Source organism: Grammomys surdaster, unplaced genomic scaffold (assembly GCF_004785775.1).
Source record: "Grammomys surdaster isolate TR1022 unplaced genomic scaffold, NIH_TR_1.0 61, whole genome shotgun sequence".
NCBI classification, from domain to species: domain Eukaryota; kingdom Metazoa; phylum Chordata; class Mammalia; order Rodentia; family Muridae; genus Grammomys; species Grammomys surdaster.
The window spans coordinates 20,068,619-20,090,351 of NW_021604563.1; the positions used below are offsets into that span (position 1 = coordinate 20,068,619).

Genomic DNA, 21,733 nt, shown 5'->3' on the forward strand with positions numbered 1-21,733 from the left:
TTGGTGGCGCACGCCTTTAATCCCAGCACTTGGGAGGCAGAGGCAGGCAGATTTCTGAGTTTGAGGTCAGCCTGGTCTACAGAGTGAGTTCCAGGACAGCAAGGATTACACAGAGAAACCCTGTCTCGAAAAAACAAACAAAAAAAAAAATCCTCAAATAAAGGAGGGCACCTACTATAAGTTGGAAATCTTCAGATGACTTCTGGCCATTTGTAATTTTATTTGAAAAGCGTTCTGTTAGTACATAACAGAGGGAAACATGAGAATGTGTTTGAAGATTTTAGTGGTTAAAACTTTGTTCACTGAAATTATCAGAGAGAGAGGCAGAGAGAGAACATAAAATCACCAATTTTTCTACTTTTGATACAGTTAAAAACTTATAAGAGGATTAAATTCAGATTCTTAGATAAACAAACAGAAATAAATATCTGAAGAGGCTGGTGGACAGAAGTGCTTCTTGAGTTTTGAACTGAAATAGAGGAAAATTTGTCTTTATCTAACATGACTTGTAATTCATTAACGTTTCTGTTGAGGTTTTATAATTGCTGCTATCCAAGCTACAAATAAAATAATCAGAAAAAAATGAAAAACAAACAAAACGCTGCTCCACCTCTGAATGATGGTCACAGGCAATGAAATTTAAGCTGTCTGTGCTTGAGTTTGCTGATCTGTATTACAAGGGTATTGAATTAGAAAATCTCCAGTTAGTCTCTTCTAGGCTTTAATGTCTGAAACTTTAAACTGTCATTTATTTAAATATTAAAATCAAAATTTACTGTTTTATTTTTTCAATTTTTTCTACCACTAGAAGCACACCTTCAAAAGGCATCCTATCAGGGACCGCTCAGAATTCAGTGTTTTATTAGTTTTAAATCTGGAGAAAGAAAGTCTTAGATTCTCAGTTTTACAATGTTTCAAGATCCAGTCTTTGGAAAGAACTACCAGCATCTAACTCATTTCAAAAATGAATGCTCTGACTGATGCATTAGATTCATTTGGAGCTTAATGTTTATTAAAACATAAAACACCAACTAATATATTAAAAACGTTATTTTGATTATAGTAAGATTTATTTTATTATGTGCAAATAATATTAAGCACTTTTCAGATTTTTTTTTTACTTTTTAGCATATAGCAGGAATGCTAATGATAACCAAGTGTAACCAAAGACAGAGGTACTTTAACATGGAAAAGATAATATTTACTACCATTCAGTACCTTTGTGATTCCCTTGTATGTAAAATAGTGCATTGGGAATATTTTTATTATTCATATATATATACACATACACACACACACACACACATATATATATATATAATCTGCAGAACATCTGAAGATCGTTTTTCCTCTTAACACCCTACCATCCCATCTCTCATAAGCACATAATGTTAATATTTTATTATTTTATTTTAGATTCTCTGTGGCAAACATTTTTAATGTTGATATGTTTAATCTGTAAATTTTATATCTTTCTATCCCATTTCCCACTGGTTACTGAATGGACATGCTACAGTTACTCTGAATTGTGACAGTCACAGTAGTCATACTTAATAGCCAAGGGAAATTATCCTATGGATAATTGCCAGGCAATCAGTATTCATAGCTTTTAATAAAAAAAAAGAGAAACAAGTTAGTATAATTTTAAAAATAAGTAATCCATGAAAAAAATCTCACATTGACCATTGCATAAAATAAAATTCAGACTCTGTAATAATTTATCAATTTTGGAAAAATAATTTGTAACTATGGTAAACTTTGCAGAAGAAACCTGGCATTTGATGTGATGAAAAATATCCAGGAAAACAAAACAACTTTGAGTCAGTTTCCAGTCAAAGTTGTGCATGACCAGGTATGGTGTTGCATGCCTTTAATAGGAACACTTGGGGGCAGAGGCAGCTGGATCTCTGTGAGTCCCAAGCCAGCTTCATGTAAGAAGAGTTCCAGGTCTGCCAGGGTACATAGTGAGACCTTGCTTGTGAACTTGATGGTTTAATCTAAATTATGCGGTATGGGCTTTGATGAGCTGAAATGATTAGCACACTCTTAGATAAAGAGGTCACACTAGGCTAGGACTGGACCATTTGGTATATTTTGTAGGTGACACTGTAAGTAATGAAGCTTCAGACACAGGTAAAAATGTCACAAAGGTCAAGAGTTAAAGGAAGCTGACTGGCACAAAGGACACTCATCTGTTTACTACTAGAAAGAATTATGGGGGTGGGGTGAAGAACTAGATAAACGTTTCACATTTAAGCAATCTGAAAAGCGTAAATCACAATTTGGACAGATTGAGCTCCAAGGAGGAAAGACAGAACAAAGCAGAAAATAGCTGACAACCCTGAGAGGTGCCAGAGCTCACTCGCTCTGACAGCACATTTAATGTTGCCTCCAACTTGAGATTCACCTCTCTGAGCTCATCTTCATCATTTGTTTCAATTTACTGGGACTGGGCAGTCTATTCTCTCAACAAGTCCAAACTTTGCCTCTGCAGTGTTATAGTGTAACAATCTCCAAACGCGTTCAGGCCCAGATACCAAAAGCCTTCTTTAATGGCCTCAGTTTGAAAAGGAGCCTTCCCACCCCACCCCCACAGTACTATTAAATATAAACTTCACAATTCATATAATATATGCATCTTTGATTTGTAAATACACATGCATCTGTTTTCTCAATCCTACAGAGCTACAAAAATCCTTAAGGGCAGAAACTGTGTACTGCCACTTTGCATGTCACAGGGGGTTGCATTTTTATAAGCTAGTCTACAAAAACAAAAATCTAACCCGCAAAATAATGGTAAGTAAGAATATGTTGAATGGATGCATTCTATCGCTAACACGTTTTCATTGTCTTCATTTTTCCCTTATCCTTATGAGACAATTCTTACATTGAAATCAATTTTCTCTCAGAAAATCAAATTACTGAAAGACACCTAGATTCTTCCAACAAGGCTTTCACTTAAAGGTAACTAAAAGGCACATCTGGAGCCTGGTCAGATGACACATAACTGCAGGCCAAGGAAGCAAATGTAAATGTGCCTTTCAGAGGTCTACTTGCATAAGAATGCAACGCTAAGTTATGGGAGTAGGTTTCAGTAGGTCTTAGGGTAAGTGGTTTGTTTAACTCCCCAGGCTAACGCTAGGGAAGATGGGACAAAACTCATAATTATAGGGTCTGTCAGGGTGAGTTTTAGATTGAACAGATGGTTTGATAACCTGTAAATCATATAGGCAGTCATGCTTGGTTTGTTTGTTTGTTTGTTTGTGATTGGATGTCTATTTAGCCTAGAATGACTTGAATCTCAGCATCTCACTGCTACATCGCCACCACCAAACGTAGCTAGTACTCTTTGAAATGGACGGTCTGGTTTTCCTTTAAGCTACAGGAACAGAAAAAGAGTTGGGGGAGGGGAGGCAATGAAGCAGGGTCTCACTAGGTAGCTCAGGCTTGCTTGATACATGTGGACCAGGCTAGTCTTGATCGTACTGTGATCTCCCTGCTTCTGCCTCCGAAGTGTTCGGATTAAAGCCATACACCACTAGGCCGGGCCCTAAATTTTTAAGTAACCATTTAAAAGGTTAATTTTTCGTTTTGATTAGACTTTCAGCTTAGGGAATGCAGACTGTTGTTGAAGCACTTTTAAATACAATTAGCTCTTTCAACAACTGAAGCAAAGCACATCTCAAAAAAGGCTGCAGGGACCCGGCTTGCTTAGTTCCAGTAACAATTAGCAGCCCTCATAACCGGAATTATTTCTAAGCATCTTATTCTTTTCACCAAACGTTTAGGGTCTCAGACTCTGACACTAGAAGACAAATGGAAGATTCTCAGAACAGAAAGCTGCTACTTAAACACTGTCTGAGACTAGAATAGGTTCACGGGGCACTTCCGGGGGCCAAAAATAAAAATTAAAAATAAAAATAAAAAATTAAGGAGACACTTCAAGTTTCAGTAATGAAGATAATAAATGGTTTTGTTTTCTATGTAGTCTTAAATATCATCTTTGAATTATGAATCCATTAAAGTCAATGTTTTTCCTCTGGGTAGACCTCTGCTGTTACTGACTTCCCGTGTGGCCCTATTTAATTCTTGCTTGACTCCCTCCAGGCGGAGTACTAGCTCTTTTAGAAGGTAGGCGGCCTGCAGGGGAGTCCTGCTCTTCCAGGTCCCAGATTTATTGCTCGTCTCCACCTGCGGGAGGCGCGTAGTTTTGGCACCCTTCTAAAGCCAGGACCACAGTTCAGCATTGGCGGGAAGTTCTCACGACCAGAAACGTTCTCACTCTTTTTCTGATCTCTAAACCCGCGATCTTGTCACTCCAACCTCGCCCTTTTGCTAACAGGGAAATACTGGAGCTTCTGGCTCAATCCAGTCTCAAAAGGGCCCGCCACCCGGCGCGAAGAAGGAAGTGGGGTGGAGATCGTGGGGGGAAAAAACCAACTGTTTGAGCTTTTGCTTGCCGTTTTAACTTAAAAACGGGTGAAAAGGCAAGAAAACTGGATTTCCTGCTGGTCACGTTGGAGCACTAGGCGTCTGTTAAATGCGTGGACTCCGGCACCCTAGAGGCAGTCAAAGCCGGCAGCATACGAGGGCTTCGGGCAAGTTCGCGGGCCACGCCTTCCGAACCGGCCACCTCCCCTCATTGGCCTGACAGCCTGTCACTCCAACCTGGCTCCCACTTCGGGTAACCATTCACGTAGTTTGGTTGCGTCTTGGCGTGTTTAATGTTGCCAATAACGAGAGATTTTTTTTAGGGGGAGGGGGGACGCGAGTACATATCGTGCTGCAATTAGTTCATTGAAAACTCAGTCGCTCGCGGAGCGGTCAGGCAGAGACTCCTCTCGGCTTTTTTCCCTCCTGCCTAAGGATCTCCTACGGAGAGCTGCAACAATGCCCAAAAGAAAGGTAAGTGAAATGGGAAGATAGACGGGATATTAGCTGCCGAAATACATATTTCATACGACAGAGATTTCTATCTTTTTGAAAGAGCATTTTGGCTTCTAGTTTGATTTTGTGATGTTTTGAATGGAAGGCGAGGGAAAGGTAGCGATCCGTTTGTCTTTGGTTTCGGAAGGTCTTGTATGCAACTGGTAGTTCACTTTTGGCTTGTTTTGTTTAAGGGAGAGAATCGTTTGAGAGGTGTCTCCATGCTGAATTACAAACAGCCATAGCGCTGTGCTGTCGCTTCCTACCCCACCCCCCTTCCTCCGCTTACCCTATTGGAGAACTCTTCTCCCAACCACACTTCCAGCGCCAGCTTCCTCCTCTACCACCCGCTTTTCTCGGGGAACCGTCCCGTTTAGGGGAACGAAAGCCCTGGCTTTCTCTTGTTTTTGCCTTTGTTCTTTCCGTTTTCTTTTTTCCTTTTTCCCCCCTCTTCCCTCCTCCACTTCTTGTCATGCCAGATGGCTATGCAATGGTAATCCTGTGCCATTAGGCGGCGCAGACTTCAAACTGTCCTAGAGAAGGGAGAGATTCACCGCTGTAATTAGAAACTTTAGATTTGAGAGATTTGGCACTCTCGGAACTCTCTAGTTAAAGGTGGAAAGGTGATCAGAGAGCCGCGTCCGAGAAACTACTGTCAGCGTTGGATGGTGGGGTGGCGTGGGATTAGTTCACTTTAGACATGGGGAGTTGATCCAAGCTACCAAGGGCTACAGGTCTTCTGTAACCCTTCACTTCAAAATTCCTGTCTCCGCGAAGATAGGAAATAAGTTGAAGCTCAGTGTTTGTGTTTCCCTCCACCCACCCACCCCTGCCCCGAATACCTTCAACTAAATTGGAATGCTGTTTCATTACTTGGTGAAATCATAAAATAAAATATTGTGTTAATGTAAAAGCCTTATGATTGTTTTTATATTCTTGTGAATCCGTCCGCCTTCCGTATTCCTAGGACATAGAAATGAGGCTGAAATTCCTTAGTGCTCTGGGGCTCTATCATTGAAATAATAGCCTGGTAATTCCCAGGGTAAAGGGCTACTCTGATACCGAAAGCGATTGTTTCTAATCACCACCCCCCTTCCCAAGGCTCCCGCCGCCGGGCTCTTTTCGTCTTGTGCAATGGATCTTGCTATTTTACCGAGCTGACAGCAACCTTGTAGCAGGTAGTGGCGGGAAGTTTTAAATTCCGCCGCCTGCTTCTCTGAACAAAACGTCGACGTTAGAACAAAGACGTCCTTCCTTGAAAGTATGGTGGGGTTCTTGTTTAGTATAAAGAACTTGAGAAGGAAAATAGTCCATAATCAGTAGAGCTGGTCAGATAGATACAATTGCAGAGCAAACATAAGGCAAGAAAGGGAAACTGCAAGAAACTCCGCCTTCGTTCATCCCGCCCAACCCTTGTTTTGGCTTTAACATTCGAGCAGGTGGATTTCAAAATGAAAATGTTTTGTTCTTAAGAGACGTTATTTGTTCAAAAAATAACATTGACCCTTTGTAAACGGGTCTTAAGCACGAACTTGCATCTTGGTCCACGTTTCATGTTACTAAAACAGTAGGTGTAGAATAGCTGCTAGTAAGCAGCAACACGTGGCTGCTGGACAGGAACCCAGGGAAAAAGTCACAAGTGTCTAAAGCTATAATTATAGTCCATTGGTGACATTTTCCGGTCTGCATGTTTATATTGATGATCCTATTTCTTTTTTGTATTTTCTCCCTCTACATAGGCTGCAGGTGATGCGAGCCAGGAGGTGAGTGTCTTTAGCGTGTGACTTTGGGGGGGGGGAGGGGAGACACGCACTCATTTTAGAAACTAAAGACACATAACTAGGTAAAAATGCTGATAGTTATATTTGGACCACATGAGCACTAATGTTGTGTATGCCAGTGCTGTCTCAAAGTACACTAATTAAAAAAAAATGACAGACATTTTGGCATTTCGGACCCTACGGTGCTTGTTATAAGATCCAGAGAGCAGCTTCTTAGGCTCAAGTTCTGTTTTGTCAGACAGTTGGTGAGCAGAAAGCTATATTTTCATTTTAAAATGTGCTCCTCAGAAATAGTCATTTTGCTGATTTATCTCAGTGAAAGAAGGTTGTCATGGGATTTTATTCCCTTTAGCATATGAAAGGTTTCAGGGGTTGGATCAGATGTGTGTGTCTATGACATTTCTTAACATTTGTAATAACTCCCTTAATAGCAACATTTACACAGTACTACACCAAATATTTTCTCAGTAAAAATAATTTTAGATTTCTATAACCATAATTCTTTTGACTTTTTTCCACTTCCAGCCAAAGAGAAGATCAGCCCGACTGTCTGCTGTAAGTGATATTTATAAAATGCTGCCCATGTATCATGGAATATAGTTTTTAGAATTGGGAAAGCCTGCATAATATTATATTTAACACAAGGGTTATTTGGAAGGTTGATGGGAGAAACTTTACACGTTAAGGAAAACAGTTCTTTCCCTAGTGCTTGGTTTAAATCATACTTTTATGGATTTCATTGTCAGTGGTCTTTCTTCAAATATGATTTCTTCCTCTTTTCTTATATAATGACATTTTTTTGATGCAGATGCCTGTGCCCTTTACACCGGAGTTGAAACCTAAAAGAGCATCAACTTCAAGGGTAAATATTCAAATTACAAGGTTGAGGAAAATAATTTTTTTTTTTAGAAATCAATTGTGAAAGTGCACACAGCCAATCCTTTTGTTTTCTTCATAGCTTTCTTAGACAGAAATCTAATGTATAATACGGGACATATAGATCACACTGGATGGTGACTATATGTACATGTTTTGTGATCGGTAGCTGTGTCTTAGCATTTTTATTTGGTAGTTTCAACACAGTATTGTAAATGTAAAATAAAAATGTCGGTGAGTAGGCCCATTAAATGTATATGCCTTTGGTATTTACCAATATTCATGGGAAAACAAAGGCCATAAATTGCAGTAACTCAATAGCGTATTACAATAATAGCAGTAACTAATATTTGATAACGCTTCAGGAAGTGCTATCATGTTTGTTTCTTTAAATGGAGTCAACTGATTTTAAGTAGACTTTGGTGCTTGTATATTATAGCTAATGACAGGCTGAAAGAGAAGTAAAATCAATATTAAGTTAAATGTTAATTGCCTCATAAACATTTTTCTAACAATTACAAAAATCAAAAAAGATTAAAATTATAAAAAATATTTGATGAGGGGAAACAAGTAAACAGTGTTCCCCCATGGCTTCTATGGCTTCTACTTCACACCTGCCTCCAGGTTCCTGCCCTGACTTCCCCTTCTCCTCTCAAAAACAAACAAACAAACAAACAAACAAACAAACAAAACCCTCCACAAGAATATTTGAATACTTACCTGGCAGGGGAGATACCATGATCTCAAAGATGATTTTCCCAGGGAAAGGCTTATGATCCATTGCACTCCAGATGTGCTGACCCCTGCGACTTCCCCAGCTATAGGAAACTGCACAATTGGTGGTAGTTGGGGACTGAATTAGTGCTTTCCCCTGTGAGGGTAATAATTTTTGACATCATCTGTGACTGAAGACATGGCAAACTATGGTCATTCTTATAAGATGCTTTTGATACTTTTTATTTTTAAAGCCCTTGTTTAATCTCAATCAGTCAATTTATAAACTGATGCAGCACTAACTATTGAACTGTTTTGCAAGTTGCACTGAGAGAGGGAGAGTGGGGAAAGTATAAGAGTAAACCATCAGGGTTGTTATATAATCATGCACTGTAAGAAGTATTTATGTTTCTCAGATCTGTTTCTTATTTGTTAACAGAATAATAGCTTTTACATACATTGCAGTCTATAATTCCTAACATAATTCCATATACGATTTCTCAGTTTCCCAAAATGTCCCTCTGTGGTGAGTGATATTATCATTTTACATATAAAAACACAATCTGAGAGATTTATAACATTTCTCAAGTTCACTCTTATGTAAGTGAAAGATCTAGGGTTTAAACTTTTTTTTCTGGCATCCGGAATCTTCCTACTGTATATGTACTTAAGCAACGTACTTTCTTAAAGGAAAACCAAAAATGAGGGAGGGGAGCTGACAGATACAAAGATTGAAACAGCTGCATCTGATGGTGATCTCTTCTAGATGTGTCTAAATTGATGTTCTAACATGACAATTCTCTTAATTACTACCAATGGAGACTTTGTAATTAACACAACCTTCTTGTTAATGAGTAGACTAGACAGTAATAAATTGACTTTTGGTAAGAGACATTCAATTTATGAAGTCTAACCTGATGCTGGGAATTGGACCTTGGTGGGCACTAGTCAAGACTGACTTGTTACTTCTCATTACACTCATCATAAAAGCATATTTCTTTAATTTATATCAGGGTAAACGAATGCATTTTTAATGCTGCCTTAGAAGTATCACTAAAAGAGTTATATGTTAATTTTATTGCTATCAGATTTATGTGTAGTATGTTAAAGCTCTCGCTAAATTATTTTATCAGCTGCTAATGGATCTTCAGCTAGTGAATCAACATAGCAGCTAAACTCTGTATTTTTATTTTCATGTTGCTGGGCAGAAAACGAAGACCACAAATGTCATGGAAGAAAACAAAGATGCAGTTACCACAACAGTTCTTGAAACCAAGCCAGAAGATGTTAAAGAAGAATGCAACATGGAAAACACTGAAAATGGAGAAGCCAAAATTATTGAGGTACCTGGAGTTATATCTTCTTGAAAACTTAACAATGCAACTGAAAATAATCATATTTGCCTTTTAGTTTAAAAACAGAAATAGTAAATGAATAGTGGTTCTGTGGTAAAATGGTATCTAAATAGAAAATGAATGGAAAATACAAGCTTTGCAGGTAGCAATAGCACAAGCAGTTGGTTAGCATTAATATTGATTTAATAATGCCAGTAAGAATGACTTACAACAAATATAATTCTCTTATTAAATATAAGCCAAACTTTAATTCCTTTTGTCAACACATAAACTATTTGGAACTTCTTTTCTCAGAAAATGACATTTTATTTTTTTCTATTGATGATAAACTGTCATAGAACTTTTTCTTCCAGACAAGGTTTCCTGTAGCCAAGGATGGCCTCAAACTCATTATATAGTCAAGAATGACCTGGAACTTCTGGTCCTCTTTTGTCTCAACCTCCTCTTCTCGTCCTCCTTACCTCCACCTACTAAGTGCTATGATTACAGACCTGCACCACCACACATACCTATTTTATGCGAGGCTGGTGATACAAACCAGAGTTTCCTATATTCAAGCACTCTATCAACTGAGTGACATGGCCAGCCATGTATCATGTTTTTGGTTTTTGGTTTATTGTTGTTGTTGTTTTTTCGAGACAGAGTTTCTCTGTGGAGCCCTGGCTGTCCTGGAACACACTCTGTGGACCAGGCTGACCTCAAACTTTGAAATCCACCTGCCTTTGCCTCCCAAGTGCTGGGATTAAAGACGTGTGCCACCACCGCCCAGCTAATTTTTGTTTTTTAAAAAGCACAAAATGTGTTGGAAGGCAGAGGTAGGTAGATCTCTGTGAGGTTGAGGCCTGGTCAACATAGTGAGTTCCAGGACAGCCAGAGCTACATAATGAAACCCTGTCTGGAAGAAACACCAAAAACCACACAAACCTAAATTGTGCATAGTGGTACATGCCTGCTACTCCAGGGTTTTATTGCTGTGAAGAGACACCACAACAATAGCAACTCACATAAAGGAAAGCATTTAATTGGGGCCAGCTTACAATTTCAGAGGTTTAGTCCATTATCTTCATGGCAGGAGCAAGGCAGGCATGCATGCAGGCAGATATGGTTCTACATCTGGATTTGCAGGCAGCAGAAAGTGAGACTGACATTGGGCCCATCTCGGGCTTTTTAAACCTCAAAGCACACCCCTAGTGGCCACCACAAGGCCACACCTACTTCAACAAGGCCACACCTAATCCTTCTCGAGTAGTGCCAATCTGTGATGTTTAACATTTAAATATATGAACCTACCATGGCCATTCAAATTCAAACCAACACAGACAATATTTGGTAGGTGGAAGCCAGAGAATCACTGTGAGTTCAAGGCCAACATCTTGTCTCAAAAGAACAGAAAAAAAACCAGCATTATTTCCCAAAGACTTTATCGCCACATGTTTTACTTACTGAGAATTTAAGACATAGAATAAATAAACAATTTCTGATTATTTACTTTGTTTCATCATATTTTTAATGAAGGGTATTTATATAGACAAGCTTTACTAAAGTTATGGTTGCAGACATCTATTTGTGGTGCTTTGTATCAAGATACTATACTTGTGTATTGTTTGGAATATTTTTCTTATTATATAGGAAAACTACTTTCTGGCAAATGAAATATAAGTAGGCTTTTCATGAAACAAGTATTAAACAATCTAATCTTAATATTCAAGAGATAAAACAGCTCTAAATTTACAATCTTTTTCCTCTCATTATATCTAGTCATCTATTCCTAAAATGGAAGTTGAGGAAGTAAAAGCACAGATAAATGAAGACATTGAAGAAGATGGAGGAGAAAAGAAAGAAGCAGTGGCAGCAGAAGGCAAAGATGATGAGCTAGAAGCAAACATTCAAGATGTGGAGAAAGATGAAGATGGAAAACAACAGGAAGATACAGGTGAGGCAGTGGAAGACAGAAAGAGGGAAGAAGAAGGCCTAAAAGAGAAACCAGGTGCAGCTGAAAGTGAAGATGCAAAGGAGGCCAAAGATGATGAAGAGAAAGGAGACAATGAAAAAGAAGGAGAAAATATCAAAGAAGAAGACGATGGGAAGAAGGAAGAAGAGAAAGATGACAAAGAGTGTGAAGCTGAAACAGAGGAAGAAGTAAAAGAACAGAAAGAGGAAACAGAGGAGGAAGATGGGAAATGCAAAGAGGAGGAAACCAAGGAAGATGGAAAGGAAGATCTGCATGAGGAAGATGGAAAGGAAGGTCAGCATGAGGAAGATGGAAAGGAAGATCTGCATGAGGAAGATGGAAAGGAAGATCAGCATGAGGAAGATGGAAAGGAAGATCTGCATGAGGAAGATGGAAAGGAAGGTCAGCATGAGGAAGATGGAAAGGAAGATCTGCATGAGGAAGATGGAAAGGAAGATCTGCATGAGGAAGATGGAAAGGAAGATCTGTATGAAGAAGAGGGAAAGGAGAAGGATGATGGAAAAGAGGATAGAAAGGAGGAAGAAGAGCAAGAGGTTGCTTCAGGTGAAGGGAATAATGAAAACAAGGTGGAAGCAGAAGACGAAGCTGAAAACAAAGACTTCAAACAAGATGGGGAGAAAGAGGAGCCTCTGAGTATTGTCTAAAACTGCCCTCTGTGAGATCATAATTTGGTAACACGTACCTTCCTGTTGTAATGTTAATAGAGATAAATATTTTTATCAGATATTTTATAAACAGTGCTTTTCTTTAGCATCATTCAATCTTGGATCATCATCATCATCATCATCATCATCATCCAGGTTATTAGTTGCAAAAATGCCTAACATGACACATTTATACATTTTGTGATTATAGTAGTGCAAAATATAAAATGTATACTTGCAACTTTGTGAATTTCATTGTGTGTAAGTTATGTATTAAATCTTTGAGTTTCAATTTTATTCTTATACGTGGTAATTTTGCAGAGTAGGAGAATTCCAAAAGAAAGAGTTTGGCACAACTTTGCTGTAGTTCTCTCGGTTGCTTTTATAAAGAAGGTCAACTATTTTCAGGTAATGCTAAGAGTTAGAATTGTCATTACCAAATACAACTGTATTAGTAGCTTGGAAAGAATATAAAATTTTAATTTCATTTTTGAAGAAATTTGAATGTCTATTTCAGGAGGGCAGTTTTGATTATATGTGTATGCACAAAGTTTTGCTGGATTTATCATAATAAAAAGAGTTCCACACAAAGATGATTATGGTTTGTGATACTTCAAAAACTATTGTTTAATGGAACTTTAATAGACTTGATTTTTCTCCCAAATTGGTGTTCAGGAAAACATTTGAAGATTTTTTTTTCATTAAGATACAGTTGTAAAGCATAAAATTTAATATTTTAATCATTTTAAAATATGCAGCATATTGGTTTAGGCACATTCATTAATCCATTCATTTTTGTAACTTAAGGATATTCCATTCAGTCAAAGCACATTTTATTTTTCATGAGTATTCATATTGTTTCTAATGGTATCAGTTACAAATCTGGAGTGAACACTCACTATTTTTTGTGTTACTGTATGATCAGTGGTGTCTTTTGACATGTAGTAGTTTTCTTTTAATTGATGATGATCAGTCCATGTGATTCACTTGTAATGAACATACCAAAGCACATTACAAAAGCACAATGCTTTTCTAAGATGTAAGAGTTGGAGGTAGAGGCAGAAGGATAAAGAGTTAAATGGACATCATTATTATACGAGGACAGAAAACATCCCACATGTGAAGCATCCCACGTGAATTTGTTGTCTTAAATGTCTTCTGTTGTCAATGGTCAGAGTATCTCTACGTAAGTTTTCTTTTCATGTGAAACCCTGTCCTCTATGCAAAGTAGCCAGCTTCACCTTAAGTATGTAACACATTTCCATAACAAGAACAGGGAATGCAACAGTAGAATCGTTCGTTCATACGATTACACTCAAGTAAACTTTCTTCCATAGGTCTTATTTCCTTTATGAATCTCATATTCTCTACACCATAGAAATTTTGTTTCATATAATTTTTTCTAAGTCTCAAAATGGAAAAGAGATAAAAGGAGTGCTAGCTGATTCACAGACAAGGTTATCATTGGAGGTGAAGGTAAAAATGTGATACAAGTCTATAGTAAAGTGGTCTTATCTAAAGATGTGGAGAAATAGCCATAGTATAAAAAGGTACTCTATAGGGGTCGCTATAGAAAACAATTATTCATGACGACCACTTAACATTTCCTTAGTAATAGGAGAGACATCTTTAAGTTACCAGCAGCACAAAGCTTTGGTAATGTACTGATAGAGCAAAATAAGTAATTTGGTACTATATAGCGCAAAAATTTTATCTAAAATTTTGTAGTGTGACTTTAAAGTTTTCTCCATTGGTATGTATGATATAGGATAGTGCCCCATGGCTCCAGCTGCATATGTAGCAGAGGATGGCCTTGTCGGGCATCAATGGGAGGAGATGTCCTTGGTCCTGTGAAGGCTTGATGTCCCAGTGTAGGGGAATGCCAGGGCCAGGAGGCACCCTCCTAGAAGCAGGGGTTGGGGGGATGGGACAGAGGGTTTCCAGAGAGGAAACTGGGAAAGGGGATAACATTTGCAATGTAAATATATAAAATATTCAATAAAAAGGGAACACATACCATAATCAAAGTTTTCTTAGAGGAATGAATTTTCTTAAATGAATAAACAAAATTATACTGTCCATGCTCCAGTGGGTGGCCCCACACCCATGGCCATATGGGCAGTACTAATTAGACCCAGTGGATCATTTATAAAGAGGACATACATAAAGTTGGGAGGAAGAAGGTATTGGGGGGACCCAGCAGGTGTTGGAGGCAGCATAAAGGTGCAGGGACATAAGCAGTTCTGAGGCAAAAGGGCTGGAATCAACCACCTTGGTCAGATTCATCTGTCCAGTGGCATCACAGACCTTATACAGGGCTGTGGCCTGAGCATTGGTCTGGTCAATGATCAAAATACATTGTATCCATCCATGAATTGTTCAAATAACAAATATATGTATGTAAAACAAAATAAATTTACCAAAATCTCCCTGTACCTTGTAACTAGAGGTATTAAGTTAACCTTTTCTCCCTATGGCCAAGTACCTAAAACAAACAAGTTAGTGGAGAAAGTATTTCTTTGGCCCACAATTCAGAGAAGGTAGCCCATCAGGATGGGGAAGTTGTTTCGACTAAAACGGAGTTGTTTGTGTCCGTGAGAGCTTGCTGCTCAGCTGGCTCACATGATACCTTCCAGTAACCAGAAAGGTCTGGCGAGGGTTATAGCCCTCAGGGCCTGACTTCCACAACCTACTTCCTTCAGCTAGGCTCCACCTCCTAAAGGTACTACAGCCAACCAACCTCCTAAAGGTACTCAACCAACAGAACAATTATCTCAGTGTCAAACCCAGAAATTGTCTAGGGACATTTTTCATTAAAACCACAACAGTAAAGACTTTATAATTCAGTTTGTTGAAATAAATTTAAAAAAACAATTAAATATGAATTTTAGGAATGTGCCTGCTACCTTATGTAAGATATCTGTATTTGTTTGTTTAAATACATAATACAACCTACTGAGGGGTTTTTTTTGGGGGGGGGGACAGAATGTATCCTTTATTGGGCATCCAGAGGGCACTTCAGTGCTGGCTCAGCAGCCAGAGGGGAAACAAGCAGGCAGGTGGTGGGAGGCAAGAGAGCAGGGAATGGGACAGCCACCACCCTCAGTTCTAGTTTTTGAAGAATTACTTAAAGATGGGACTCTCTCGGCCTTGGGGCAGAATCTCCACTTGAGTGTCATTCGAGAGATGAAGCCATCACCCACTTGGAGGGCCACCTGCTGCTCCTTCTCATTAGCCTTTCTCCCCTTCCAGATAGAGATTTTGCCAAACAACCCATTGTCCAGAACAAAGCAGTCATCTGGAATTAGCAGTTGTGAGGCAAAAGGGCTAGAATCAGCCACCTTGGTCAGATTCATCTGTCCAGCGGCATCAGAGACCTTATACAGGACTGTGGTCTGAGCGTTGGTCTGGTCAGTTGTAACGTCTTCCTCAGGGTTGCCCTGCTTCAGAGCAGGCTTGGGGCCCAGAACCTGAATCATCTCAGCTGGGCTCCTCTCCATCAGTGATGATTCCCACCTGCCGCTTGCTGTCCCTGATGGCCAGGGCCAGGTCCCTCGCCTTGTTGCGCTCCAGGATGTTGGACTTTCTACCACAACAGACAAAGATGTTCTGACCCAGGTCTAGGATGAAGCAGTCCCCAGTGTTGAAACTGTCCCAGCTCAGAGGCCTCTTGGTCACACGGATGTTCTTCTTCCCCTTAACCTGGTAAAGCTTCCTGATGGCTGCTGGGGTGGTGCCCGAGGTTGTCTGGTAAAAGGCCGAGTTCACACCACCTTCCTAGTACTTGAGGTCTTGCGGGAAGTTCCCTTGAACCTCATGGCACTGCACAGGCCGCTCCCTCAGCAGGATGTTAAGGTGCACAATCAGCACAGCACAGGCCCCCCTGCTCATCTCTGGATGACTGATGGCCTATCCGCAGGTGCAGATGGGAGGGCTCTTCTGGGCCATTGTGAAGCACAAAGTAGGAGTCCCCAGAGAAAAAGATGCCATGGTTCTCTGGTGCTACCGGCACTATCTTCAGCTTCTCCGCATGCCCTGTGTGTAGGCCTGGGTCTGGAACTGAGGCTGGGAATGGAGAACTACCCTGAGGGATGGGTGTGTACATGCTGTTTTAAGACCAGCTGTGCTTTCTCAGGTCAGTGATTCAACTCCTTGGAGCCTCCTGGTGTCCAATCTGTAAGTTGCTTGAGGGGGTTCCTGACTCTGGACAAAGTTGTTTTTCAAGGTTTATTTTGTTGTTATTGTTGTTTGTATACATATAGTTTCAGGGCTGAGCACATGGTATTGGGTAACCAGTTTTCAAAAAGATACTATTAGAGAGAACCACAGCTGGACACATTGCAAAGATCAATGGATGTGGGGAGCTCAGTGTCAATAGATAAATTATCCATCTTTTTAAAATACCATAGTTAGGAAGACATAGACAGGAGACCAATAATGTATGTACTACCTGGGGTCTAATATCATCAACTATAATATACTGGGTATTATTAATAACTTTCTGAGACAACAAAGATAAATTTGAAAAAAAACCTTAAAAACAAGTTTTTATAATCCTCAAAAAATAATATTCTTATCTTAAGAGAATTAAATTTGATGTCCTGTCTTTCTATTGGAGGTGGACGCTACACGTTCCCTCTCCACTCTAGGGCATTTAATCTAAGGTCCCTCCCTTTGAATACTGAGAGTCTTTTACCTCCCAGATCTCTGGTATATTCTAGAGGGTCCCCCCCACCTCCTACCTCCTGAGATTGCATATTTTCATTCATTCTGCTGGCTCTCAGGGCTTCAGGCCTGTTCTCCCAATACCTGATCATGTTTCCCCCTTTTCCCCTCCCTGTTCCCTCTCCCAACCAGGTCCTTCCTTTCTGCCCCCACTGATTACTATCCTCTCCCTCCCAAGTGGGATTCAGGAATCCTCACTTGGGCCCTTCTGCTTGTTAACATTCTAAAGTTCTATGGATTGTGTCCTGGGTTTTCTGTACATTTTTAGCTAATATCCACTTATTAGTGAGTACATACCATGCATGTCCTTTTGTGTCTGAGTTATGCCACTCAGGATGATATTGTCTAGTTCCATCCATTTGCCTGCAAAACTCATGATGTTCTCATTCTTAATAACTGAATAGTATCCCTGTATTTAAACGTACCATATTTTCTATATCCATTCCTCTGTTGAGGGCTATCTGGGTTGTTTCCAGCTTCTGGCTATGACAAATAAGGATACTATGAACATAGTGGACCACAAGTGGAGGGATGGGCTTGCCATCCCACAGTCAGAAACTCTGACCCAGAATTGGTCCTGTCTAAAATAACTGCAGGAACAAAACTGGAGAAGATTCTGAGGGAAAGGAGGTCCAGTGACAGGCCCAAATTGGGATCCAGCTCAAGGGGAGACTCCAAGGCCTGACACTATTACTGATGCTATGGTGTGCTTACAAACAGGAGCCTAGCATGGCTGCCTTCAGAGAGGTCCAACAATCATCTGCATGAGTCAGATGCAGATACTTACACCAAATCAATGAACAGATGCTGGTTGACCCCTGTGGTTGAATTAGGGAAAAGTTCGAAAAAGCTGAGGAGAGACCCTATAGGAAGACTAGCACTGTCAACTAACCTAGACCCCTGAGATCTGTCAGACACTGAGCCACCGACCAGGCAGCATACACCAGCTGATATGAGGCCCCCAACACATGTACAGCAAAGGACTGACTGGTCTGGACTCGGTGAGAGAAGATGCACCTAACCCTCAAGAGACTGAAGGCCCCAGGGAGTGGGGAGGCCTGGTGGGGTGGGGGTAGGGTGGGGGTGGTGACTTTTGGAGACTGGGCGGGGAGGGGGGGTAATGGGATGAAGAACTGTGAGGAACTGTTGTCAGGCAGACCAGGAGGGGAATAACAACTGGTCTCTAAAAATAGATTAAAGAATTTTTTTAAAAGATGAATAGGAAAAAAAAGAGTTAAATTTTTGAAGATGTTAATGAAGCACTTTTGCAAAATTAAAAAAAAAAAACAGTCCTTTTAAAACAAGTTGTTTAACATCATAAGTGGAGAAAAAGCCCACCAAACCTGCTGTGGCTTAGCCACACCTGTGTTAAAAATTAAATTACATCAAATCTGTAATGGCTTGTAATGGCAAGTAAATGGCTTATTTGAATAGCATTTTTAGAATATGGAGGATTCTTATTATGATATTTACATGATGGATACAATTAATTCTTATCATAAAAAGCGGATGTGGTTACCTGTATAACAACTACATAACTACACAAAATGGGCCTTTCATATTCCATCAAGGATAAGGGAGAGATTCTTGAGGCCCCCACCCTTCCCTGAAGAGCCATTAGTAGTTAATGGCTATTGGAAGAGGAGCAGACATTTTATTCAGTGCTGTAGCCACTGATAAATTGCCCCTGACTTAGTAAATAATCCCCCACCTGCGTTCATTCGAACAAGCATAATTAAACTCAGTGAGTGAGAAAAAGGTGTTTGTGTGGGGGTGGGAGAACCAAAGAGAAATAGGTGAACTTGGTGGAAAGAAGTTCAGCAAGATAGAGAGGAGGATGAGAGAGAGGAATGGAGGAATAAATATGTTAAAATACCTTAAATACTTGTGTGAAATTATTAAAGGATAAATATTAAAAAGAAAAAAAAAGAATTGAGTGTATGAAAAAGTTTTAATCCTATCACCTGTCTTTAATAAATAATTCATCTACTGGGGTTAGAGCAGTAGGAGTGGACCTGGGAAGAGTTAGCAAGAGAAGAGGGCGTATCAATCTGATTGCAGCACATTGTATAATGCTCTCAAATCATAATAAATATTACAGTAAAATGATATGAATTATCTGTATTTCATAAAAATGATATTATTCAAAATTATATTGACTTCTTTAAGAAATAATAGTAAGTGGGTGTGTATTATTGGGATTCTCTAGAGCCACAGAATATATGGAATGTCTTTCTATATCGAGGGAATTTATTGTGATGACTTACAATCTGCAGTTCAACTCTCCAACAATGGGCAGCTGTGAATTGTAAGTCCAAGAATCTAGTAGTTGCTCAGTCTCACTAGGTTGGTTGTTTCAGCTGGACTTCTGTAGTAGTAGATTCCAACAGATGTGCTGGCAAGTAAGTGCAAGCAGGCAAAGAAGAGCGAATCTTCCTTCTTCCAATGTCCTTATGTAGGTCTCCAGCAAAAGGTGTGGCACAAATTAAAGGTATGTAGCACCATGCTTGGATCTGGGACTTGTTTTGTCTGAGGCTGACCTTGAACTCAGAGCTCTCCTTACCTCAGTCACCTGGGATTAAAGGTGTGTACTACATTGCCTGGGGCTAAACTTTTCATGGCCACTATGCCTCAAGATCTCCATACCAAGATCGAGGTCAGAAACTTGTGCCTTCCAGCCTCAAGATCAGGATCACAGATGAGCCCTCCAATTCTGGATTGTAGTTCATTCCAAATATAGTCAAGTCGACAACCAGGGATATTCATTACAAAGTGAAAGTCCAATTTTCCATAGAGTAATAATAGTTTTCCAACATTGTCCTTTTTGTTCAAGTTGATCTGAAGTCAAATATAAAAAAGTTGATAAACAGGAATATGAAGTCAGGATTCATTGAGAAGTTATTGGTGAGTGTTAGCTATCACAGTTCACTGTTTTCTTCTTTCAATGACATAATTTTTTTTCATTTTTAAAGATGGACATAAATGCTTTGACTGCATGTATCTTTTTACAGCACCTGCATACAGTGTATGAGAAGACCAGAAGATGAATTTAGATGTGCTAATACCAGAGTTACAAATATTTGTGAGCCACTATGTGAGTGTTGTGAATCAAGCCAGGGTCTTCATGGGGAACAAAAAACAGTCTTAACAATTGAACCATCACTCCAGCTCCCCAAGTACACACTTTTAAACTTTGATTCTAAGCTGGAATCTACTAATCTGTAGTGAGATATTGGACCACTTGCCCCTTCCAACCTTGTCATTAATAATTTTTTAATTTTATTTTTTATTTATTATTTAATCTTTTATTACAGTCCAGACTTTATTCCCCCCCTGATCCACCCTCTGGTTCCATATCCCATACCCCACCCACCCCCCATCCTCAGGTGGATGTCCCCACTCCCCCATCCCCAGGTGGATGTCCCTACTCCCCTATCCCCATCCCATCCCACCAGACCTCTCAACTCCCTGGGGCCTTCAGTCTCTTGAAGGTTAGGTGCATCTTCTCTAACTGAGTCCTGACCTGGAAGTCCTCTGCTGTATATGTGTTGGGGGCCTCATATCAGCTGGTGTATGCTGCCTGGTTGTTGACTCAGTGTCTGAGAGATCTCAGGGGTCCAGGTTAGTTGAGACTGCTGATTCTCCTACAGGGTCACCTCCTCAACTTTTTCCAACTTTTCCCTAATTCAACCACAGGGGTCACCAGCTTCTGTTCATTGGTTGGGTGTAAATACCTGCATCTGACTCTTTCAGCTGCTTGTTGGGCCTTTCAGGGGACAGTCATGATAGTCTCCTATCTGTAAGCATACCATAGCAATAGTAATAATGTCAGGCCTTAGGGCCTCCCCTTGAGCTGGATCCCAATGTAGGCATATCACTGGACCCCCTATTCTTCAGGCTCCTCTCCATTTTTGCCTCTGCAGTTCTTTCAGACAGGAACAATTATAGATCAGAGTTTTTGACTGTGGGATGGTAACCCCATCCCTCCACTTGATGCCCTGTCTTTCTACTGGAGGTGGACTCTACAAATTCCCTCTCCTCTCCACTGTAGGGCATTTCATCTAAGGTTCCTCCCTTTGAGTCCTATAAGTCTCTCACCTCCCAGGTTTCTGGTACATTGTAGAGGGTCCCCCCACCTCCTACCTCCTGAGGTTGTCTATTTTCATTCTTTCTACTGGCCCTTAGGACTTCAGTCCTGTTACTCCCACCCAATACCTGATCATGTTTCCCTCTTCTCCTCCATGTCCTTTTCTTCCACCCAGGTCCCTCCCTCACTCAGCCCCCTATCCTATGATTGCTTTCTTCTCCCTCCCAAGTGGGATTGAGGCATTCTCACTTGGGCCCTTTGGCTTGTTTAACGTTCTTGAGTTCTGTGCATTGTATCCTGTGTATTCTGTACTTTTTTGGCTAATAACCTCTTATCAGTGAGTACACACCATATATGTTGTTTTGAGTTTGAATTACTTCACTTGGAATGATATTTTCTAATTCCATCCATTTGCCTGCAAAACTGATGAAGTCTTAGTTCTTAATAGCGGAGTAATATTCCATTGTGTAAATAAACTACATTTTCTATATCTATTCTTCTGTTGTGAGACATCTGGGTTGTTTCCAGCTTCTGGCTATCACAAATAAGGTCGCTATGAACAAGTGGAATACGTGCCCCCATGGAATTGTGTGACATCTTTTGGGTATATCAAACTCATTAATATATTTTTTAAATTTTTCTGTCTTATTTTT

General features: G+C 39.9%; 1 protein-coding gene, 1 non-coding gene and 1 pseudogene across 2 annotated transcripts; 2 read left to right on the top strand and 1 right to left on the bottom strand.

The window, feature by feature from the left end:
• The first annotated feature begins 4,749 nt into the window (after positions 1–4,749).
• LOC114635560 (high mobility group nucleosome-binding domain-containing protein 5-like) lies at positions 4,750–12,859 on the top strand. The gene is made up of 6 exons (XM_028784106.1): positions 4,750–4,905; positions 6,666–6,689; positions 7,233–7,262; positions 7,516–7,569; positions 9,506–9,640; positions 11,411–12,859. The coding sequence occupies exons 1-6, from the start codon at positions 4,891–4,893 to the stop codon at positions 12,266–12,268; spliced, it is 1,116 nt and encodes a 371-aa protein (XP_028639939.1). The 5' UTR covers positions 4,750–4,890; the 3' UTR covers positions 12,269–12,859.
• LOC114610021 lies at positions 8,296–8,457 on the top strand. The gene has a single exon (XR_003709628.1). It is a non-coding gene; the product is annotated as a U1 spliceosomal RNA (small nuclear RNA).
• A 2,517-nt stretch (positions 12,860–15,376) lies between the features above and the next one.
• Positions 15,377–16,373, bottom strand: LOC114622353 (annotated as a pseudogene).
• Positions 16,374–21,733: the final 5,360 nt, after the last annotated feature.